This window comes from Artemia franciscana, chromosome 2, assembly GCF_032884065.1.
Source record: "Artemia franciscana chromosome 2, ASM3288406v1, whole genome shotgun sequence".
NCBI lineage: Eukaryota > Metazoa > Arthropoda > Branchiopoda > Anostraca > Artemiidae > Artemia > Artemia franciscana.
The window spans coordinates 1,281,912-1,307,947 of NC_088864.1; the positions used below are offsets into that span (position 1 = coordinate 1,281,912).

Here is a 26,036-nt window from a genome sequence, read left to right on the forward strand (position 1 = left end):
AATGAATGTAAGAAATTCTTTGATGCGTTTTTTGAAGTTTCTTTTTGTATTCCCCCCCCCACCCCCAGATTAAAATGTTAAAAAAAGTTGCGAATTAAGAAAGAACAACGAATCTGTATAATTAGTTATAATATTTTAGAAATATGAATGAATATAAGCTCAGGTATATAAGGTTTATAACTCGTACCTTTTGTTTGTTAGCGTTAAACCTGTATTTTTTTTTCGAGGAGTGTGTGTGGGGGGGGGGGGGTCACTAGCCTTAAGCGAATTTTGAACCAAAATCCTCAAATTCTCTAGGATGTAATTTATTTCTAAATCTTAACTAATATCTATAGAGAACGTGAATTTTCATAAAATATGAATATAAGTAGATTTCTTCTTCCACAAGATGTCACACTTTTTACTACGTCATTAACATATAAAATCGTAAGGATAGCATTAAAAAAAAACAAAAAAAGAACTTGAAAGCAATGAGTGAGTTAAGTCTTGAGAACAGCTTTTCCAGTGGATTTGGCCACATTTTTTACTAGACCGCTTGGTCTCAGTACAGATACATTTCTTCCAGCTTCGACTAAATTGAAAAGGGTGATAAATGAATTGCCAGCCAACGAAGCAGCTTGACTTCCATGCCTAAAAAGTTTGCATAGGTTACATAAAAGAAATAAACAATAAAAAAAGATATCTTACTTTATATAAATTAGTGTCAGTGAAATTCAACCAGCCAATAGCTGATCTTAAAACTATGACAGGGTTCTATCGATACTACAGTTGGTTTTTGGATGGTCATAAGAGTGTGCGCTTTTTCTGTTTTTGCCTAAAGGCAAGCGACTATATCTCTTATAGACATCGCATGCTATCAATAGGTTTCCGTTAAAAAGTGACAAATTACCCTAATTTACCTCATGCCTTGAGGGTCGAGTTGGAAATTCAATGAAAACTTTTCTCTTTTTGGAGGGGGGATAAGAGGAGTGGAAATTTCGAGAGAAGGAAACAAACCGTTTTATAGAAACAGTACCTTAAGTAATAATGAAATTGAAGTAAGTAATAGTAATAAGTAATAATAGTAAGTAAGTAATTAAGTAAGTAATAATGAAAATTGAAGTAATAATGAATAATGAAATTAAGTAATAATGAAATTGACAGTGAACTTTATGAAAAGTATAACAATGCTTTAAACGAGTTGTTAAGACAATACGAAGAGGCTACTGGCAATTGTCTGGACACACACTGATCAATTTTTGTTGTTGATTGATTTAAATATAAATTTTGAGGAAATTACTGAAGAAATGGCTAATTATTTTCCCCAAATTTGAACTAATATACAAAATTAAATCGGAGAATTGAAAAATCCTGGTGCTTATGAGCAAGGTCGTATCCAAGGGGTACCAAGGTCGTATCCAAGGGGTACCAAGCTTGAACCCCCCACCGTGAAATTTTAGTTAAACTAGTAAAAACGTAACAAAATACATAAAAGAAAATTTTTGACACGTTTTCAAAGTTTTGTTTGCAACCCTTACACCCCCCCCCGGAAAAAACGAATGAAAATCTTGGACACACCTTTGCTTATGAGCAGTATTTACCTCTCCCGAGTGATATTAATTTGTTAGTTAGACAAACCAGCGAACAGAAAGTAAATGGTATTGTTAATGAAATGAAAAATTGTACCGCTAGTTCTGATCTAATGCCTTTGGGGATTGTAAAGTTTATTTTACCTTTTTTTACCTACGTTTGTAGAAATGGTGAATAGCTGTGTTAAAGATATTTCATTTCCGAGTCCATTCAAAAGGCTAGGATAATGACTTTGTTTGAAGTTGGTGATCGGGCTGATTAAGATGGATCGTTCTCAACGACCCATAAATAATGGTTTTTATCTAGGTAGTACTTAACTCAAAATGGCAGCTGTCCTTCGAATTTGATATGCAGGTACAACATTTTCCGAATTAAATAGCGTTTGCACATCTAGCAAGTACTCTTGAATTTCAATTCGTGCCTGTTCAACAGCCACATGATCTCCATATTGACATATGGATACGAATCCTGTTTAGGGTTATAGAGAAAACCTTAATTGGAGAACAATAGTTTGCGAAGAATACTTGGGATTTGTTGGGCTGATAAGAGTTCCTATGGTTTCTCACCAAGCAACCTCATAATCGACGTAGTCCGACTTTAAACATGGCGATACTTGGGTCACATGCCTCAAATGAGACAAGGAAGACTTCCCTATGACGTTTGGTGCTGGACTCCTCCAGAAGAGTGGTAAACAACGGATCGCAATTGGTCATTCCTTTGAAGATGAGATACGAGCTCTACGGACATCCCTCAATAAGCTATGGTTTCTGGCTCCGGATTGGCTGATGTTGAGGTCAACCACTGCTGACCTATACGCCAATAGGCGTAGGAGCCAATAGGCGTATACGCCAATAGGCGTATTTGAGTATAAGTCTAGAATAGACAGTAAATTGAAGATAGCTACTGTGTTTTTAGACATCTTGAAAGTTTTTAATACTGAGGACTGGGTAAACGTGATGATTGTGGGGTGAGAGGAAGGGCGTTAAAGTTAATAGCCTGATTTTTACCCAATATTTAACTATTGCTGCGGTGTTGCACTCCCCTCCGGGGTCTTCTCTTGGATCATTATTGTCCCCTGCCTACATTAATGGTGTTTCTGGTGGTTTCTTATGTATGCAATGAGACTAATAATAATACTAAGACTTGTGACTGTAACTGGTAAAATCTGAACAAGAAATGTTAATTATACTGTCGGTGACCCTGGCAAATATTTCAGAATGGCTGTGTATCAACAAGTTAAAGCTCAATTGGAAAAATTCCACTTTTATGACCGGCCAACAAATTATTATTATTTTTTAAAGGATTTAAATGTTGGCAATAAAGTTATGATCCGTAGGAATCATGTAAAATACCTAGGGGCTATTTTAGATGAATTTTTATGTTTCTCTGAGCATATTATGTATTCGTTCAGAAATGGCAACAAATATCTCAAAAAGTCTACTTTTTGGTATCTTGTTCGCTGGATCGTTGCTGTCCATCCGAGACCACTGTGCTCGTCAAAATTATCCACTTCCTCCTTTAAATAGTTTTAATACCCGGAGTTCTGTTAGCTTTAATACCCGGAGTTCTGTTAGCTTTAATACCCGGAGTTCTGTTAGCTTGGCTTACACGAGGACTTGGGCTATCCCACTGGCTGTTCTTTTTGTCGTTTATAACAGTGACTCTCTAACTTATTTAGACATTTTAACCCCTTTTACCCACTAAACATTTTAGGTACCCCTTATCAGTTACCGGTACTAAGTAAACTATAGCTAAGATATAAATAAAATTGCCAGTCCTAGAGTTAAAGAGTTGTTTAAAATTAGGCAGGCACTGTACCCTTTTTTACCCGCAAAACATTTTAGGTATCCCTTCTCAGTTACCGGTACTAAGCAAACTGTACTGTACGATACTAAGTAGGCTGACATTGAGTCTTAGACGCTTTAGGGTGTTCACCACTCGAATTGCTCTTTAGGTACTCCAATTACAGCATAATAAAATACTTTTAAGTCGAAAGGCAAAGCTAACTGTGAACAAAACTGTGAAGAAAATTAAAAGTGAATATTCACTTTCAATTTTCAATATTCAATTTTCAATATTCACATATATTCACTTTCAATATTCAATTTGAATATTGTTTAATTGATGAAAAAGCCAGGCAGAATAATAATGTAAAAATGATGGGACTACTAACCATCGTTGGTTTTACCACTGGGGATGAATAGTCAAAAACACGAACAAAACCATAAAATTAGCAATCCAAAAATGTCCCTTTTTGTTCTAGCATGTCTCCTTCTAAAGAGCAACTATTCTAGACCTTTACCAATTTCGATACTAGAAGTCCTAGAAAAGTCCTAAATATTTGAATTAACTAGACTCTGTGAATCCTTATCTTTGCATTTTGAAATACTGCTTACTGATGATATTTAGACTGTCATAAACGGATGAATACTTATTGGAACTATCAACAATTTTGAAACCAAACGGCATTTTCACGATTTTTGTTACCAAGATCCCCCCCCCATAAAAAGACAAAAATTAAAGAAATAGCAAAAAATACCTTAAAAAGTGGATATTTAAGCTTGAAAAAATTAATAAATAAAAAATAATCCCTTCTGGATTTTTGGTCAAATGAATTTAAACCAAGGACTTGTATAAAGAGCGTTGTATGTGCTTGTAACCGTCAGAATAACCATGGAGGAGCCATCGCCAAGTCAATAAATCGAAGCTGACTAGATTGTCTTAGCTATGTCAATTTGTCAGTTTCATCTGCAGAGACACACTTAAGTTTATGTCGAAAATTCCATTTTATTTCAACGTTTCGGTTAGAGGGGGGGGGGGGGTAGAGTTGGATCTTCACTATAAATTAAATGTTTGAAGTGTTTCTTAGTTTACCTTAACAAGAACCTTTTTGTCCATTATCTGCAGTATTTAGGTGTGTTTATGTATATATATATAGCTGGTTTCAGTAAAAATTAATGCAAGACAATTTTTTATTTATCTGCCTTTGTTACTGAAAAATCTGTAATTGTCTCCCTAATCACCGACAAACGTATGTCACTAGTAAAACGGTCTGTTGGTGTCTAGGGAGACAATTACAGATTTTGCCTTTTTGGAATTGCTTAGAATGTGAATTTTATTTATTTGTTTGTCTTTTGTTCTCTCTTTCTCGTTGTATTATTGTTTTTTAATTTTCTAAATTATTATTTTTTCTCTCTTTCTTTTCCCCATTGACAAAGGCTCCCGGATGCGGAGTTGAAATGCTCGGAAATTTTTTATCAATTAATGTTGTTTGTTATTATGTTTTGTTTTTGTACGTTTCGGTTCACTACTTGATTAACAAAATCCGCTTTCCTCTCTTAAATTTTAAATGGAAAACCAGTGTGATCTAACAAATTTTTTTCTTTTGTTTACATTTTGTAGATCATCCTAAAAAGTAATTTATATATATATTATAGATGACCGGAGAGTTAAGAAGAGAAAATCCTGTGATATATTATTTGATAATTTATTTTTAAGTAAAAGTTGCATTAGCTTTAGAAATAGACGATAGATGATTGAATTGGTTGAATACCTGTCTATGTTTTGGATTAAAATTGACTTGTGTGAAGAGAAATCTAATTTAATCAGTGATTGTTTAAAAATTTAAAAGATGATTTTACCAAATACATCTTCTTTTCATTTATTATTTCTGCGGGCGAAAATTCCTCGTCATTTCATGCATACCAAAAAATTCAGTAATCAAGTAATATTGTTACCTATACGTTAAGTATAATTTCTGAATTACTAATTCATAAGGATGAGTTTAAGTCAATTGCTATATTAAGGCGCAACTGGAGCAAGGTTTTACAAAAGACTAATTGTTAGATAATAATACAAAAAAAATATAAATCCTAAGAAGGAAATAAGGTCGAAATGGGCATTTAGGTCCATTATCGTAATAGAGCATGAGCGAAGCCAGGTTTTTTTTCATAGGACGATAAAAAATAATCAATATTTTATACTATATATATATATATATATATATATATATATATATATATATATATATATATATATATATATATATATATATATATATATATATATATTCAAGTTTTGACTTGATTAAAATTGAATTAAAATATTCAAGTTTTGACTTGAATTGTGAAGTGAATCAATATAATATTAGGATTTCTCGACCATTTATCATTAGTATTTTGGTCTTTTGCGCTTTCTGAAACAATAGTGTTAACATTGCCAAGGAGATCAAAAGAATTTTTTGCCACTTGGACCAATTTAGGTCTATTTTTACCTCAAAGGAGCGGTTTTTTCTTTTTGGTTCTTTCACACTTTCGTCAGTGTTGCCACGCTGAACGACGAAAATAGATAAGCAAACCTAATCAGTGTTACTAATTAGGTACTCTTTTCTTTACAAATTCAATCATTAATGATCTATTGATTCCCAAAGACAATTACACCCTCAAAGAAGCTAAACTTTCTTCAGCTGATTTTTCACCAACTTCTCTTTTCTTTAAATTTGAGGCCCACCTTTTTTTAAGATAAAAATTGGTTTATTAAATAACAAAAAACCAGAAGTAAACCGAACTCCGAAGTAAACCTAACACAACCACAGATCCTACTAAAAACTATATAGGTTCGAAGACCACACTGCCTTTTCATGACGATAATATAATAGTTCAAAATAGGAATGAAACCTTTTAATTGACAGTGAAACAAATATGAATTTTTTTAACTGGATATTTCGGACACACTGTATATGTGTCCGAAATATTCAGTTAAAATTTTTATATTTGTTTCACTGTCAATCCCTATCTTACAATGTTATATCTACTAAAAACTGCATAACTGCATACGGAGTTCTTTTTCATTACAAATTGAACTCCAGATTTTTTCAAACTTTTTAAGATTCTGTTAGCTTCCACTTAACCGATTCCAAAATTCATTTTCCATTTTCAGTTCAAATTAATCAGTTTTCTCAAACCGATCTCGTCACAGTTGCCATATGAGCTCTTAGCTCTTGTTTTTTCCCTTGTTCTTCCCAGGAGTGTCGTATCAAACCAATGGTCCTATAAGATCGAGAGGGCTCATTTGTACATAAATTAGAAGTTCCAATGCCCTTTTTAAGTTACCGAAAAATTGGAGGGCAACTAGCCCCCTCCCACGCCCTCTTTTCCCAGAACCCTCCAATCCAAATTCTGAGATAGCCATTTTGCTCAGCATAGTTGAAAGGTCCAATAATTATGTCTTTGGGGTTGAGATGACCCCCCCACACAAACACACACATGTCCTGGGAGAAGGGCTGTAATTGGGAAATTCGCAATTGGGGGGTATTATTTCCCCCAAGTTAAGTTCTGTAATTGGGGGAAGGACAAACTCAAAGTCAAAATTCCGTTTTCAGATTCCTTGGTATTTTGAACTAGCTTGACAGAACACCCAAGTTCAAGTTCTCGGAAGAATAAAAACAATAAAATAAGGAATTAGTACTTTAGTTTTTACGCAATCAATTAATAACTAGGGTATAGTAAAAAGAAAGATTGGAAAAGTTGAAATACTATGACAAGATGTCTTTATTGAAATTTCTAATCAACAAGAGAAGAGTTTTAATTCAATCATTATCATTATTTAGTTATTTTTATTTTTGATTTATTTCTATTTTATTAATTAATAATTTATTAATTCCTTTCGTTTATTAACTGTACCCTTTACTTTGTTTTAATAGAAATAAAATTCAAAAATAAAAAATGATATAACCTTTATATTATGTATTTGAAATTTGGTGCCCCTAAAATTTCTGCACCCGGGACATTTTGTAATAAACGGCATAACAATTTCATAATAATAGAACCTCAGAAATACTGTTTATTTTTACAGCTGCATTATGGAAAGGTGGATTATTAACAATAATTCACTGATAATATTCTATTAATATTTTTACTTTCTATTACTTTCTTCTATTACTTATTTTATTTTCTATTACTTATTACTCTATTACTATTACTCTATTCTGCTATTACTATTACTCTATTACTATTCTATTATTATTTTATTTCTTATTTATTTCTATTACTTATTTATTCTATTACTTTCTTTTATTATTTTCTTTGAAGTATACTACCTATGCTGAACAATGGTAACAGCACTCGAAGCCAAACACGTTGCTAAAACTTTCCCAGCAGTTTCTAATCCATGGTACAAAGTTGAAGCACCTGATACAGCCCCACCGGCAACCACCAAGGCACCGTCTACTTGACTAGCAGCATTTTCTGATGTTGTACCAGTGAGTCGGACAACTAAGTTGGTACCGTGCTCTTTTACATAGGGGGCTAAATACCCACCCGTAGCAGAGGTCACATATCCAATTTGTTTTCCTAAACAAAAGGAACAAAAATTATCGTGGCAACATTGACCTAAAACTTAAAAATTTTGAAAGAACTATCTAAGAAATTTTGAAAGAACTATCTAAGAAAATCGTGGTTTTCACACACGAATAGACTTAAGACAGGTCTTAAGAAAGGAAAGGAAATATGAATAGGAAGGAATAGAAAGGAAAAGGAAACAAAAGAAAAAGATGATTTTTCTGAAAACTAAGAGTTCAGAAGGTTTCAAAAGGAGATAAATTATAGAGACAACCGTGGTTATAGAAATGAAACAGTGCAAAGAGGTCATAGATATGGCGTAAATAGACATGGCGACAGAACTGGACGACATGATGACAGGAACGATAGATGAGGTGTCCCTCCTCGTAGTGGGTATCTTAGCGGTATGAATTGTAAAAAGGTAGAAGAGATCGAGAATTTAGAAACAAAACAGGCAACAAAGGTTCCCAAAAAACCCGCGACTCTATCAGATATGCAACAAAAGGACTAGAAAAAGGTTGCCAAAGAAACAGAAAAAACTGACGAAAAATTTAACCAAGAGGCTGAAAAGGATAGAGCTGAAAGCCAAAACGAAAAAACCGAAGAAGCTGAAAAAACAAATTAGATGAAGAGAAAATGGAAGAAGGCGAAACTGATGTAAAGAAAGAGGAAGTAAATGAGAAGGAAGAGTCCGAGAAGTTAAAGGACACTACTAAATATGCTAAAATTCCGAATGAGTTTCTTTATTGTTATATGTGTGAAAAGTATGTTTGGAATGGAGTGTCGTTTTTACGCAATATCGGTGGTAATAAGCGTTTTAGCCTTGTTCGTCGACTAGAAAACGTTTACGAAGCAACTGTCAAAAGTATCCGCCTTATTTCACAGCTGGAAGAATATCACAAAATCGGGATGGAAGGATCCAAGGGTGTATTTAAAAAGAGAAACTGCCATCCCTGGAAAGGAACATGTGCGAAGTTAGCTTTTTCTGGTAGCATTTATGCCCATCGTACAAATTATGCTCATCAGACGTTGAAAAATTTCCTTCATTCGTCGTGTGGCATTTGTAAGGAGAATTTCCGCATGAAAATCAATCACAATCACGCTGGACATATTAAGAAACTCGATGAAAAAAATGGTGGAACTGCTGAGCATCCAGACGTAATTGACGAATTTCTTGAAGAATTGAAATTTGTTCCAACTGAAAAAGCCATTGATGTTGAAGAATTAGAAAGTGGTGCACCTCCTGTACCAAAGGATACTGACTTCGATATTAATACCATAGAGTGCTATGACGTTAATACCCCTATTGGTCGAGGAAGTGCTATTCGATTAGCTTCGTATTTCTGTAACATTTGTAATGTAGACATGAAATTTGATGAGAGCTTGAAATCCCATTATATGGAATCTGAAGAGCATTTGAGCAATTGAAGAAAGAGGAAAAGGCAGAAGGGGAGGAGCATCCTGAAGAGACGGCTGAAGATATGGCAGGTATGGATATAGTGGATGAAATAAATGAAGAAACTCGTATGGGAGAAGACAAAGAACTAGAAGCTGAAGAAAAGGAGGCTGAGGGAAATGAGGAACAACAAGAGGAGATAGAAGAACATCTAATTAAAAATCAGATTGTGTATTTGATTATTGCTACTTTTGACATATACTTTGACTACTGTTTGACATAAATGTGAGAGTTCCCATTTGCTGTGTGATACTGTGAAGTGATACTGTCTTAAATTATGAATTAGTTTGGATGGAATTAGATTATGATTATAATACTCTCTTAGACTAGAGCCAGACTTTGCTGATGATTTAAGTATCTTCTTAGACATTGAAAATGGGAGCAAAATGAACCAATTTTTAGAGGATTTGTGAGTTTAAGGTACAAAAATAGGTTTAAAATTAATGTTAAAATAACTAACTCGTTAAGACTAGGAATAAATGAAGCTTCAGAGGTGATCTTAGGTAACGAGAAGATTCATCAAGTGGACAGCTCCACTTACCTTGACAGTATTATAAGTGAAGACAGTGAGCATAGTAAAGATGTTAAAAGTAGAATAGCAAAGGTCCAGGTTTGTTTCACAGTTGAAAAAAACTTTGGAAGAATTGGAAGATATGTCTGCAAACCAAGATTAGAATATTCGAAGCTACAATGATGACAGTGGTCGAATATGTTTCTGAAGCGTGGGTGGTCCGAAAAACAGAGGAGGATTCGCTAGACGTTTTCAACAGAAATTACTTACGGATTGAAAGATCTGCTTCAATCCCGATTTTTAGGGCTATGATGAGCCAAAGGACTAGATGGCTGGGACATGTTCTGCAGATGAAGGATGACAGATTGCCAAATATTGTCCCGGTCGGCCAACCGTCTGGGGCCAAACGAAAAGCAGGTTATCCCTGAATATTGAGGGAGGATGTCGTAATGAAAGATCTAAAAAAAATTGAATTTCTTGGGAGGGCGTAAAGAGGGAGGCTTTGAATAAAATGGGATGGAGGAGGGGCTTGCGTAGCTTTGTTGACCCCAGGTCGCTTGATACTGCAGTGAATTATTATTATTAGTAGTAATAGTAATTAATAACAATCCAACTTCGGTAATTAGCTTGTTTTATTTTGAAGTTTTAGGTAGATAAACCCTTTTCCCCTCTTAGCCAGTGGTGTCAATCCACGAAACTTCAGGGAAAGTGAAAAATGTATTTGTTTTAGATATAAAGAGGGGAGGAGGGATTTTTCGTTTTCCAGTTTTTGCAACAAAAATGCCAAAAAGAATTTTTTAATAAAAAGAATCCCCCACCCCCCGAAAAGAAAAAAGATCTTTCAAAATATAGGCAACAAGCATGCGGCAACAAGATGAACACGCAGAAGTCAAGCTATGAAGAAATAATAGTAAACACCCCTACCTTTAACATCACACACAGAAAATTGCTGCAATAGTCAAAATTCGTTAATTGCATCTAATACGCCACTTTTACCACTGTTATGTGCACACAGGATTTCTAAGTCATAAATTGATAATTTTTCATATCTTTTAAATCATTTTTTTCTTCAAAAAAGCGCCTCAAAACTTTCCGATACCCCCTTCATTCAAAACATTCCCATCATTCCCCCTTGACAGTATAAACCAAATTTAAAATCCAGCATTCGTTCTTGGGATATTCCACACATTCAATTTATAACTTCTCAGATAAAATTAGCAGGTCTTTACCCGACATTTCGTAAATCCAATTACAAACCTTGGTAAATTCCTTAATTGTTGGAAACATGGGTTTCATGACACATTTCCAGTTTCAATACTGGATTTGCGCCACCCTTTCAAATTTTTCAATACGACTAACTGAAAGTAAAAATTTTTCCTGGCAGCGACAAGAACCAGCTTGGTCTATTACTTGCGAATTTGATACATGCTGTCTTAACTAACATCGAGAAGTCAAATGGTTGGCTAAACCTTGTCTTGGCTGACCCTCAAAAGCCTTTAACGCAGTTGACCAGTACATTCACATCCATATCGTAATGAAAAATTCAGTCCTTGGCCCTACGTTACCGAATATAATTATTTCTTTCTTTTTCACTAGTTTCCTTTTTGCCTCTGGTCACTTCCCTCGGGTCACTAAAGAATTATATAAGCCCCCCTCTTCTGAAATGTTGGCTGCATGGATTTATATTTTTGTACTGCCTTAATTAAAAGTTTTGCCCGTTATTATATATTTTCATTTCATTTGAATTATCAATAGAATAGTACTGTGGTCTAAGGAGTTTTTCATGGGGCTACACGGACATGCCCAGGAGAGAATAGGGGATTGAAGCACTCCCCCTGCCCCAAGAGATTCTTGGGTTGTGAAAGTGTCAAATACTAAATGTATGCTTAGTATGTTTTGAATTATAATTATCGATTCTAATTTTAACACAAACATATTCATCGATTTAAAAAAGCTACATTAGAGTGCATACTTGAACAAATTGTGCAATTTCCCAGATTGAAAAAACTCTAATAAATGTCGGTAAAAGACGGACGAATTAGTGGAAGTCCCCCTCCTACTCGAACTGAATATCGAGATGCATCCCCTGCCCAGTGCTTTCTCGGGACATCTTTGCGCAGCTCACATATTTTATCTTGTTATTGTTTTACTTTTGCTTATCCTAGCTTTCAATTTTTGAGCAGCATAAATGGGAACGAATATACAACAATTTATCCTCATCTTGATTTAAGTAAAAAAAAAGAAGGCAAAAAAAAAAAATGGAGTTTACCGACATATCCAGAGACTTTAAAGACAACGTTGGAAGCACCTACAGCGATACCCATTCCTGTGCTCAAATGTCGGTTGATTGAGGTTGGCTCCTCCGTCCTCGGTATCATGGATCGTATCCAGCTTCCTCCTCTGACAATCCATTCACCAGCGAATTCAGCTCCTCTAACTGCTGCTGTTCCTAGAGTCTGACCACCTTAAACAAGACAACGTACATTAGGTACGCAAGTACCGATATTTTTGAGGGAAGGGGGGCGCAGCAAGCAGCCAAAGATTGCATAGAGTAAATAGAAAGAACTAGGGATTTCAAGAGGGTCTGCGCTCACAAGAGGGCTCTCTCTGTAAACGTGCCTCACGTGCACACCAATTTTGTAGCTAGGTGAAAAAAGAAAAATACAAATAGTGCCCAAACAACGAAACCCGAATTTACCTGATTTATAAGGCCAGTAACAGTAACATGGACATGTACTTAAATTTATACATTTGCTCTAGTTTTTGGAAATTCTTAAAGGTTTCTAGGCCTCCCAGCCCAGATTATAATTAGCAAGGGTAACTCACTTAATAAGACTGAATCAAGCCATTATTAACATAATATTAGCTACACTCAACTAGATTTGACTTCCTTGCTTGTAATTCATTGTGGTTTCGGCTTTCAGCTTTCAATCTTCTTGTAGCTGAAAGCAGGGCTGCCATAAACTGACCGAAATCACCGAAAAATCACCGAACAAATACGCAAAAAAAAACAAAAATAAAAAAAAATACCACAAAACGAAACAAAAACATCACAATGACTATTGAAAAATTTGGACTAATAAAAGTAAAGCTTGTAAGTTAAGGATATGCTTTTAGTTTCATCTTTATCTAATTCGCTAAAATTTATTGAGTTATTTATTAGAGTTATTAAATTATTATTATTATTATTATTATATATTATATTATTATAATAAATTATTATTATAGTTACTAAATTTATAAAAAAAAACAATTAATAAGACTGAATCCTACCATTACTAGCAGTAGTATTAGCTAAACTCACCTAGATTTGACTTCCTTGTTTGGAATTCATCTTGGGTTCGATCTTCTTGTAGCTGTAATCAAGGCTGCCACCAATTGACCCCCAAAAATCCCCTAAAAACACGCTAAAAAAAAACACCACAGAACAAAAGTGCAATTTATTTTCGCTGTTTTTCGGATAGTTGTGCAGAGGGGTCCAAACATTTCTGCGAGAAGTCTAATGATAAGATTATATTGAGCGATCTACTAAAAACATTATTACTACAAGGAAAAAAAGTAACAGATCCACGTGTCATTTTAATTTTTGGGATTCTTTTGTCAAGTGCCAAAACTATAAGACATTTAAAACAATTTAAGACAATATTTCAGTTTAAAAGAACTTGCTTAAAAATATCTTTCTTCTTTTGAAGTAAAAAAAGAAGCTAGCTATGTCTCAAGCTGCTTTCTAATACTTAAGTTTTATGTAAAAACTCCAGACGAGTCCATCTCCAGTTTTTCAATCAAAACTCTAGTTCTTTCTTTCTATTAAGTGAGAAAGAAAAAAAGTTTAAACGGAATTAGTCAAAATTGGAACTTAAATATATAATAAATTCCAAAAATCTAATAGGAACAAAATATTATTTCTAAAATAGTACTTGATATCGTGTCCTGTTTACGTTATTTTTTGTTAATAACGTTGTTAATAGCGTTATAAGTTGTTATATGTAAAACAATTTAATCTCTTCAACTATTTTATGAAGTAGAAACAGATGAGGTTTGTTTAAATTTTGGAGAAAGTCACCAGAAAAATGTACCCCTAATTTTGCAACCAAAACTTCCCAAGATTAATAATAAAATTCTCTTTTGTTGCCCACGTTGTCAGAAAGCTACTAACTTCTATTGTAAAACTTTAGCTTTTATGTGATTATATAGGCTTTCTGAAACATAAGCTGCTTTTATATTTCTAAAACGTATGTTTCAGATGCGTTCTAAAACATACCAATCTTTCAAGTTGAGGCTCAAAGTTAGGATCCAGCGTCTAAGCCAGTTTTACCTTCTAATCCTCATTTCAAAAATTAAATTTATCATTCATAAAAGAAACTACAATACAGATACAGCATATCGTTGCCTTAAGAAGTTCACCCTTTTTCGGTGAAAAAATTTATGCATTCTTTTCACTAGAGGCACAATTTTCAATTTTTGAAGAAAAAGAAGAAAAAACAAAAAGATACTTGTTAACAATCTAGAATAAATTTGAGAAATTACGCTGTGTTCGATCTGAAAAAAAAAACCGGTTTGCCTTTCTGGAGTTGGTTATAATTTGCTTATAACAAGTGACAAAAAGTACGATGTATTTACTTATTAATTAAATATTTAATATATATATATATATGGAGTTAGGAGAGATAAATATAGAGTTAGGAGTTAGGTATTTAATATAATGCGTTCTGTGTGGCCTGCTTTCCATAATTCTTTGTCATAGTTTCCATAATTTTGTTTCTAAAGTATTATATTATCATCATATTTTGGTATATTTCGTTAAGATTAACCTAACTTCAGTTCTTGAGTGTGTTCTGGATTGTCAACAAGTATCAACAAAAATTAGACAGTGATAAAAGGGAAAAATGTGATATCGTAAAAACAATAAATAAGCAAGATGACTCCATTTTTCACCTCCCCCAAAACAGCTAATTTCAAAAAAAGAACGGCGCATAATTACTATATAATGATGTTTCAATTATAATCATTAGAAGCTTTTCGATTAATCAAGTACTATGACGACAATAAAGGGGATTTCAGTCAATATCATTAGATATGTGGGCTCAGCAATACTTTCATTCTATTCAATTTTCATTCAATAAAATAGATTAAAATATATATACAGCATATCGTTCTGCTCAAGAACGTTAGGATTCCCAAAAACATTCATGTATTTTTTCACTAGAGACACAATATTCAATAATTAAAGAAGAAAGAAAATAAAAAATATAGAGTAAGAAAAGGGGAAAAATAACAAAAGACAACTTCTATTTTCACCCAATTGAACACAAGAAATGAACTGCACATAAACACCATTAGAAGAAGAAGAAGACTTAGATTTTAAGGTGTATTGGTAGAAGAAGAAGAAAAAACAAAAATAATATAGAGTAGAGTAACTTTTTATTTACAACAAGAACCAAACACTGTTAATCAGCGAAAACGCATATGTCTTATAGCATAATTAAACAAGGAAAAGGAAAGGAAAAATCTACAAACAACGACAAGAAAAAATCACCATGCAGACTACATTTTCAATAATTTAAACGGCTAAATCTTCCTAAAATAAAACAAGAAAAACAAAATTTCTTTATTAAAACAGTTCGTGCCAATATGCTATTCTATCGCACTTTCATGTCAAAAGGAATGAAAACGAAAGCCACTCCTTTGCAACCTCTTTATTAGACCTCGTACAATCCTGTACGACCTCGTACAATCCTGTACAACCTCGTACAATCCTGTACAACCCTTATTTTGCAACCTCGTACAATCCTGTACAACCCTTATTTTGCAACCTCGTACAATCCTGTACAACCCTTATTTTGCAACCTCGTACAATCCTGTACAACCCTTATTTTGCAACCTCGTACAATGCTGTACAACCCTTATTTTGCAACCTCGTACAATCCTGTACAACCCTTATTTTGCAACCTCGTACAATCCTGTACAACCCTTATTTTGCAACCTCGTACAATCCTGTACAACCCTTATTTTGCAACCTCGTACAATCCTATACAACCCTTATTTTGCAACCTCGTACAATCCTGAACAGCGGAAACTTTTCTGTATAATTTTTGCAGTTTTATCAATGTTTGAGCAAGTGCAACGTGTCTTCGGATAGCCTGTGCTGCAACCTCGTTTTCTTACTGGCTCCCAGTTCCCGATTCTTCTTCATCATTACTTTTTCCACCCTCTTCCGTAGACGCTGCATCAGTTTTATCAGAGTCTTCGGAAAACTTATTTTCACTTCTGGAGTTTTCGACTCCGTCTGAACCATTTTCATCAATTGGCTCTCCATCTTCTACTTCATCAGAGGATTTTACACAATCTTCTTCAGGAATATTATTGACTATGTTTCGAGGTGGCCAAAATCCAAGAACACGTGTTACAGATAAATGAAGTTAATGTGCAAAACATGAAGTTCAGGATATTGCTCATAGCCTACAAGTTTTGTGACATTGTTCCAAGAAACAGTCACAACACGGAACATCGTATGTGGTAGTAAAAATTTGCTGATTGCAACTTGGATTGCTGAAAGGATGTTAGTAGCTGTATGAAAATGCTCACGCCTCTTGAAATGTGAAACACACTGGTGCAACTTCTGCCCATTTTTCATCTCCCTGAGGTAAAAGGTAGTGATACCTAAAACTCCAAATCCTTTTGCAGAACTTAAACAGCAGACCTTAAGGCAGCATTCTGCAAAACTTGTTTTTGAACTGGCAGCAACACTTATGTGACGATGGATAGTTCCGTGGGATGATGCTTTCAAGCCCCTGCTGTTATTTAAATAAGATGATTCATATCTGGCTAATGAAACACAAAAGTGACAATTTGTCCTTAAACAGTGTTTTACAGCAGAGCTTCCGCTGTGCAGCTTGTTTTGATCGATAGGGAATAAAGAATGATGTTATGTCTGCTCTTCTTTTTTCAGATTTCATTATTTCATTTTCCTTAGTGTTACTTACCTTTCTATCTGGAGCTTTCTTTAGGGAATCACCCTGACCTGATATATGTCTTTATGTTGACCTGGGCTTGTTATTGCAGCATAGAATTATCAAAATCGTCCGATCAAAACTATGAGAAAGCCATTTAGCAAAAAAAAAATTAACACGCAAATTTCGTTTTACTTATTCATGTGCGGTGAGCCAAAATCAAAACATGCATTAATTTAAAAACATTTAGAAATTAAATTAAAAAAGAATTTTTTTAACTGCAAGTAAGGAGCGACATTAAAACTTAAAACGAACAGAAATTATTCCGGGTATGAAACGGGCTGTCCCCTCCTCAACGCCTCACTCTTTACGTTAAAAGTTTTTTAATTGTTTTAAAAAGTAGAATTGTGACAGAGTCAAACTTTAGCGTAAAAAGTGGGGCGTTGAGAAGTGGATAACCCCTTTCATATACGGAATAATTCTTTTCGTTTTAAGTTTTAATGTCGCTCCTTACTTGCAGTTAAAAAAAACTTGTTCTTTTTTATTTAATACATAAAAAATGGGCAACGATCTATGAGATGTGGGTGATAAATGATATTGCGAATTTGTCGCAAGAATCGTAGAATATCTTGATGGAACTTGATCAGAAGCAAATTCATGGCAAATACGGGAAATAAAAATCCAATGGATCAGATTTATCGAAAATATACCGGAAGATTCGTATAGGTGTCTTACTGAAGCTGAACAATAAATATTAAAAGGATCCTAAGTGCTTTATTAAACAAAATTATATCTATTTACAAATAGATGCAAAGTAAATGCCCAAACTGACATACAATAAAGGAAATAAGTGCGAGCAAGAAGAAAATAAACAGTCTTAAAAAATATTCGTAGAGAAATAATGGCGTAACCATGAAAGAATCGTGAATAAAAATTTAAAAAAAAGGAGGCAAAAAAAGACAAGTTCAGTTTTCACCCCAATTAAATACAAGAAATGAATTGCAAATAATGAAGTTACAATTATAATTTTCCATTTTAATCCTCAGTGGTTTTTTGATTAATCAAGCATTATTATGAAAATAAAAGAATTCAATCAACGTCACGAAACAAATAGGCTCACCCTGTTCCAGTGCAGAAGCAATACTTTGGGACGTTGTCACAGGTTCAACATAAACTTCCTCTTTGGTCAGATCCTTCACAAGAGATTCAAAAGCTAGTCTGGATTCCATAGTTTCATCGGGAAAGCTGATTCCAACATAACCTATGAGTATATTTCAAATTATTCATACGAAAACTTCGAAGTAATTAAGTAAGAAGGGTAGTAAATTACACATGGGCATAGAATTAGTATAGGGGATCTTCCCCTAGCCATCAAATCAGTGAGCACCTTCGTATGCATACCTATTTTCATATTTCTTGAAAAATCATTCCTATATGATCCTTAATGTATATAATTTATTGCAATTTGTATTAACAATTAGCAGCCATGTTTTTTTTTAAGATATAGCACATCTTTTTGCCAAGATATAACAACATAAGATATAACAACAAATATTGGCAACTATTTGAAATAGTTGGAAATAATAAAAAGGAATTTAGTAAAATAAGAGACTGTTTTTGAGCATAGTGGGATGGTAAAAAGATATGCCTTCTCATTCATACTTATTTTCGTATTTTTTTTGGGAAATCATTCTTATATAATCCTTAGGACATCAATTCATTGCAAATTGTCTCAAAAAATTTACAACCATATTTTTTTTAGACATAACACATGTATTTGGAGTTTTTTTTTTATGCTACTGTGCCGCATCCTGTTTTACAACCTAACCTCACAATTCCTATTTTGGCGTGAATTTTGGGCTTAAGGGAACAAGAAAGATGAGAAAAACAAGAAAGTAAGTATACATTTCCAACATTTAGATATGCACTTACAGCTATATATCTTCAATATGGTATCAGTGGAATAATTTGGTCAAAATCCTGGGGGGGGGGGCAAAGTTGGAGTCAATTTTCCCAAATCCAGTGAAAATGACAGCGAAAACTGAAAAATGAGCCATTTAGTAACATAAAGGTAAATATATACTAAAGAAAACTGACCCGCTTCTGTATATACTTGAATTAAGAAGGCTTAGTTTTGACAAGACTTTGGCAGAAACTAAATCTCAGCTGGGGAGCCAGATTGGGGGATGGGGGAGCAGATTAGGCTAGAGGGGGGGGGGGGCAAGCCAAGGACAGCTGTCCCCCTGCCCCATAGCAAATTTCAACCCTGATGGTAATCAAAACACTTCATAATGGCAGGAGACCCCAGTCAGGGAATAATAATTTAGCCGAAATTGGCTTACTTGAGCTCGTCCTACGAACACGAGACCTAGACTTGAAGTCCGAGTCATTTTTGAAACTCAAATTTCGATTTGATGCTTCAAATTTTACATGAAACAAGTACTCTATATTTAATTAAGTATGGAAAGTAACTGATGCGGAATCTGAGACCTATTTAGGCAATAAGTCTATGGATACGTATAAAGCTGAAAAAATGGGTAATCATATACGCGACTCCATTACTGACAACGGGACGAAGTGAACCCACTATAATATGCCTTTTTTTACGCTCTGTTCAAAAATAATAATCGCTTAAATTGCCCTCCCCCTGATAGTCCCATAGTAGCCATAGGATATAGGTTCGTGCAAAGCTAAAATAGACGTTTAATCAAAGAAACTAACCTTATAAAATACAGCATACTATTAATCACATTACTGTGTCTACTTTTACTGTTATCCGCAATCATAAATAATTTTTAGACAATATTCAGTACCCAACAGATCTAAAGTTGTTTTAAAATCAAGTATAGGTCTAATGGTTTTCAGGGTCAATGAACCGGTTCACAAAGATCGACAGATACAAAACAAGAGAGAAGTATATTAATCAGGGCAATATATGGAACCGAGAGCATAAGAAAGGCATCGAGTAGTGTGCTCACCTTGTCTATAAATCAGTAATAGAATTGTGAATATAGTTACCAAAGATTGCCAGGGAGCTAACCCATGCCACACGTTACTGTGGCACCGCGCGCCACAGCAACGCGTGGGTTGTCAACTGATAAGGTAAAGAAAATTTCTTTAGTGGCCCATTTTGAACATAAAGCGAAAAGCATTACGTATACAGGTGAAAGACAACATTCAAAGTTCTTAAGCCGAACTGGCCAGACATGACAATAAACAATCAAGAGAGATAAAACTCTAAAAAAGAAAACTTCAAACGAGACGACGGCCAGTAGAATTAAAAGACTAAAACAACGCGGATATTTCGCCTGTATAAAACAAGGCGTCTTCAGCACAAGATAGAAAATTAAAAGAAAACTAATCTAAAAACAAATAAAAACCACCACCAAATATAATAAATACAATTGTCGCTACTTATCCACGTAGGGAAAAGCAGCTATGCGAGTTACTTCAATGAGAATCAAAGAGCAACTGAAGAAAATTTATGAAAATTGAAACTTAGTTAATTATTCTGTTGCGAAATAATCCTTTTGTAAGCTAACATTGAAGCAACTCTTTTTGGTCTAGTGGGTAATCTTGTCCCCTGGTGATTGTGTAAAATTTTAATTCCCCAATCGACTATTGGTTCATTTTTTAAAAGAATGTCATAAATTGGGTTAATATTTAAATTCCCTGTGTCTCTATTTATTGAAATATTAGCAAATATATGTTTTTTAATTTCTATAGCCTCCCTCGCCCACTGAGAAAAACCTCTATCATTAGAAATAGCTGTAGCCTCATCAAATTGTATAAAATGTTCAGGATAAAAGAATGTGTGTTCAGCTAGAGCCGAAACAAAAGTTTCGGGAGGCTTTCTTAGTTATAGGGTTTTTTCTATTGAGTAGCGATGCTCAATAAATCTTTCAGTAAATTGTTGGTGAGTTCTACCAACATAAAACTTTCCACAGGAACAAGGAATTTTATATACCCCACTAACTAAATCCCCCCGGGTTAAATCCTTCCCAGAATTAAGAAAACTACCTAATGGTCTCACTGATTGGAAACAAGTATCAATGTTATGTTTACCCAAAATTCTTTTAAGCATCTCCCCCAAAGTAGGTACATAAGGTAAAGAAATGAAACGTTTCGGTAAGTCCAATTCTGTGCACTGTGAAACCCCAATAACCCTATTGTTGTGTTTAATGCGTCTATTTTTTTATTATTTTATCAATGAATTTAATCGGGTAACTATTACAAAATAAAACATCCCTCAAATATAACAATTCAGAATCTAAAAACTCCCGGGAACAAATTCTGAAAGCTCTATCCACCAGTGCAATCACAACCCCTCGTTTCACTGAGATAGGGTGGCAAGAGTGAAAGTTCAAATACCTATCATTGTGGGTAGGCTTTCTATAAACTGAAAAAAGTAAATGGAACTCACTTTTGATCAATAAGATATCCAGAAAAGGTAGTTTATCACTTTCTTCAAACTCCACTGTAAATTTTACGTTTTTGTCAAAACTATTTAAATGTTTATGGAAAAGGTCTAAAGACTCTAAACCGTGTTTCCAAATGCAGACCACATCATCCATGAATCTGCCCCAGAAACAAGGAGAGAGCCTAAAACTGTGTATGGCGGAGGTTTCAATAGATTCCATGAAGAGATTTGCCAACAAAGGGGAGAGAGATGCCCCCATAGCCAAACCAAACACCTGTTTATAAAATTCACCTCTAAAACCAAAATAAAGAGAATGTTCATTTGCAAGAATAACCAATTTCATAATGACTTCAATCTCCAAACTCGCCATGGTCACATCTTGTATCAAATCAAAGTGCTTTTGTAATTTAATCCTTAATATATGCTCGCACTTTTTTACGTTACAATTTGAATACATGGACACTACATCAAAACTACAGAGAATTGAATTCTCCTCCAGTGTGAAATTTTTTTAACTTATTAGTAAGATCAGTGGAATTTTGTATATATGATTTTTGTGTTCCTAAGAGTGGACGCAATGCCACCGACAACCACTTTCCTAATTTTGCCACTGGTGATGAAAAAGTTGATACAATGGGACGGAGGGGGACTCCCGTCTTATGAATTTTGGGTAGACCATAGATCTTTGGTGCGGAACAACCTCTTGGATAAAATTTATTATAAAATTGTGGGGTAATGTGTAAATTATTTTTCAGGGACTCCAATTCCTTTCTAATCGATTTTACATATTTATCCGTAAGATCGAAATCCAATTTCTTGTAAAAAGTGGTATCCGAAATGATTGTATTCATTTTACGATCATAATCATCGGTGTCCATAATTACAATAGTATTGCCTTTATCTGCCCTAGTGATAGTAAGGGTCTTATCCTTTTTCAAATCAGAAAGTATTTTAATGTCATTTTTTATTATATCATTATCAATTTTTTTCATGTTAAAATTCTTAAGTTTCCTTACGATTTCAGCTCTAAGTTCTTGAGGAGCTTCGACTTTATCAATAGAAGCCATAATTCCTGACTCTACTTTAGAGATTATTTTTGAATAAGAAATTGGGGTTGGAAAACAGAATCTAAAACCCTTCGACAAAACTGCCTCTTGTTGACTACTAAGAGTTTTAGACGACAAATTCTTAGTGGCAGGACCCAGACAAAAACGAGGATAAAAAGTATCCGAATTCTGGAACTTTTCAAACAAAAGGCTATTGAACTTGTCGACCAAACGAACCTTTGACAAATGGAAATCATGGTGGAAAGATCTAACGGCCATTTCCTTAATCCTCAGAAAAATGTCAAATGGAAGGTTATTCCTCAAAGAATTTTCGACAAAATTTGAGTCTTTGGACAACTTGAAACGTCTTTGTTTTTTTTCAGAATAACTTTGTTTATTTTAATCAGAATAAACTCCACTTCATTTCTTTTTGAGAGCCAGATTCATTCTTTCGTAAAGAGGCATGCTGGCAAGCGAAATTTGGAAACGCGTGTTACATACCAATTTAAAACTTAAGCCCATTCCAATTTATTTCGGGTCAGCATAACATTTTAAAATGGACCCAATTATGAAAAAAAAATATTAAATGCAGAATATAAGAAATTAGGAGGACAAATTTAATTATCTTGACACTTATGGCGGCTACGCCTTTACTTCCCTTACAAACCAATAAGACTCATAGGCTTAACACTACTCACCTTCAGAAACCGAGTTATATACTGCAGGAAAAATGTATGATCCATTCTGATTACACCAAATTGAACAAACTCCTGGGATAAGCGGATACGTCCAATCAGCTACTTTGATGTAAGAGCTTTTAGGCTCAACTGGTGAACAAAAATGAAAAAAAAAAATTAAATTGAAACAATGCTGAAGCCATTTTCGGTGAAAACATTTGAAGTTAGTTTTGAAACTAAGTTTTGAAACGTCGCATTTACAAATATTATTTACAATGTTACTTAAATGTCATTTACAAATAACATTTTTGTAATTATTCGGAGTAAAATAGGGGTTTTGAAGAAATTTTCTTCGATCATATACGTATTAAATTTTAGAAGTATATCCATGGCATCGTCATATCCCAAAATGATAGGCTGTATGTACTGAGTACACACCACGCAGAAGAAAAATAAATGTTTTTGACTTTTTCCTAGAGACAGTCTTACAGATAATGTGACAAACTACAATAAGTATGATAGATAATATGAGTAATAATAGGTTTAATTATAATATATATATATATATATATATATATATATATATATATATATATATATATATATATATATATATATATATATATATATATAATACAATAATAATAATAATAAAATAATAAACACAATATATAATAATAATAATAATAAAACAATAAATAGGATAACCCGACAAACTACAGAGTATGCCTGAATTAATTTTGATATTTAACACATGTTGTTAACAAAAGTGTTTGTCTACTTTCTTACAAATTTTCAGATAGAACAGTTGAGCAAGATCAAAAGCAATATTTTTTTTTCGCATACGGACCAACAGTCCGATAAGCGCAGGTACCAATCTCATGATTTTCTCCCTTCGGAAGAGAGAGTGGTATTTATGGTTAGAGGCAAACCATCCGACGCTTCCTGTATTTTCCCCCCAGGAATCCCATTCGGAGTTGGGTCGATTCTAGCTGAGTTTTCAGAGTCAGACCTCTCACCCCCAATTCCAAAACAAATAATCAGTGACATCAGGACCCGAACCCCTGCAAGGATATTGGATTGCCGGTCCAGCCTATGAGCCAATACGGAGTCAAACATTTTTAGTTAGAATGGAAAATACTCTTCTGAGAAAAATCCTTCAAATACAAAAAAAGAAAAAAAAATAGGCAAAAGAGCTAGCCCAAATTTTGAATTAAGTGCGCATTATTCAATTTGCTTTTTACATTCCATAAATATCACTTTTTTCACCTTTTGTATTCTTACAATAAGGGTTTATTTTGTCTGGACTTTAGACAAAATTTTGGAGCCATGTGCTGAAAAATTCAAATGGAACATAAGGCCTTTGTTTTATTAAGTAGGCTCATTCCGATTCATTTATCACTTTTTGCGTCTTATTAGGGAACATTTACTTTTTTAAACGAGTGATTCTTTATCTGTCTACCTGGCTAAGGAATACAGTGGCGAGTTCTTAGCGTTCCTTAACTCGGTTAGACAGGGAAAGAGTCATTCATGAGTAAAACAAGCAAAATTTGCCTTTCTCATTTTAGTCAACTAAAGCTAACATAATTCATAAAAATAACGTAGAAAGTGAGGAATGAATTGGGATAAGACTTTTTTGTATAAAATAGGCCTCTTGATATCTCAGCAAAAAACTAGCAGAAATAATATCGAAACAATATCTTTACTTTTGCTGAGAAATTTTCTCAGAAATAACATCAATGGAAAATGGGTAGTTTTTGAACATGTTAAATCACTGAACATTATTTGTCCCAATCATGACAACTCTTACCTAATTTTAACCAGCTTATCTAATTGCCTAACTTCAAGAAGTAAATATGCCTCTGTAAAGGGCACTAGTGCCACAAGTCTATGTGAAAAATCTTTTAAACTTTCTAACTCATATTCGGATAAGGTGTGACATACAGAATTTTTTCTATCATTTTTAACAATATTGATGGCGCATTACCTACAAAAAGGCCCAAGGGGCTAGACAACATAATTTTGTCAGGTATAAATTTTGAACTGGGATATTCTAGTAGCAGCAAAAATTGAAGATAATAGACAAAAATTCACGAAACTTATGATCCAAATTTAGTTATGATTCTTAAGTATTATGATTCGAAATATTTTGGATTCAAATTTAATTGTTTTGATTCAGTTTACATAGTAAGCCTAGATTGATTAAAAAAAGAAGGAAAAACTTAGTAACAAAATAATTTGCACTAGAAGCAAAATTTTAAGAATTTAAAACCTTTAGGAATAACTTTAAATTATATAGCGTTAAAAAGCAGAAACTTTGTTTAAAAACTTTTTCGTATCGATGCTCGGTTTTAACAAAATAACCTTGTAACTGTATAGAATGAAGAAGAAACCTAGTCTGGCGATAAAACCGCGAAAATCCAAGAAGTGGACATGGCCAGATTTCTATCTGTATGGGGGTTTTTTTTGTTTTGTTTTAGAGTTGATATAATTAAGCCCAATTTCCTACAGAATTTCAAATTTTTAGTTTGGATCATTCGATTTAGCTGTTTTGGCCTCAGACGGTTGGATACTGCACCGAATTGACGGTAGTAGTAATAGGAGTAGTAGCTAATTTGATTATATTAGTTGTGGTTCTGATAGAGCTGTGTTTTTTTGGTGTTCCAGACCGTAGTGGACACTCGCATCAAACACATAAATAACTAATTAAATAACTCCATGGATTTACATAAAACATAACTGCCAGGAAATTTTTAGCTTCGCTAATTCGATTATAGGCCTATTAGTTGTGATTCAGACACAGCTATGGCACTGGGCTGACATTTTCCAGGAATAAGCCTCCCTTTTGGTTATTTTAAACAAAAACATAATTAAATAAATGAACCTTCGGATTTATAAAAAGCATAAATGCCAAAAATGTGAAAGCAAACAGGGGGTATTATTACTCTTTGCTGTCACCTGTTGTTTAATCATCTGAAACCATCTAATATTCTGAAACCATTTTTTTAGTAGAATTTTGTTACTCAGACATCAGGATTCAAAAGGATTTACGAAAAACTAATTTTACAT

General features: G+C 33.8%; 1 protein-coding gene across 3 annotated transcripts in view; it reads right to left on the reverse strand.

Moving 5' to 3' along the window:
• Positions 1–289: 289 nt before the first annotated feature.
• LOC136035704 (protein spartin-like) overlaps positions 290–26,036 on the reverse strand; it is a 35,002-nt gene continuing 9,255 nt past the window's right edge. For 2 of the 3 annotated variants that reach the window (XM_065717653.1, XM_065717661.1), the window contains exons 5-9: positions 22,989–23,117; positions 17,945–18,085; positions 12,144–12,338; positions 7,667–7,919; positions 290–630 (exon numbers count right to left, since the gene is read on the reverse strand). In XM_065717653.1, coding sequence (XP_065573725.1) covers positions 480–630; positions 7,667–7,919; positions 12,144–12,338; positions 17,945–18,085; positions 22,989–23,117 — 869 coding nt within the window. In that variant the 3' untranslated portion in view covers positions 290–479. The remainder of the gene's footprint in view (positions 631–7,666; positions 7,920–12,143; positions 12,339–17,944; positions 18,086–22,988; positions 23,118–26,036) is intronic. The other variant, XM_065717669.1, reaches the window with a different exon arrangement.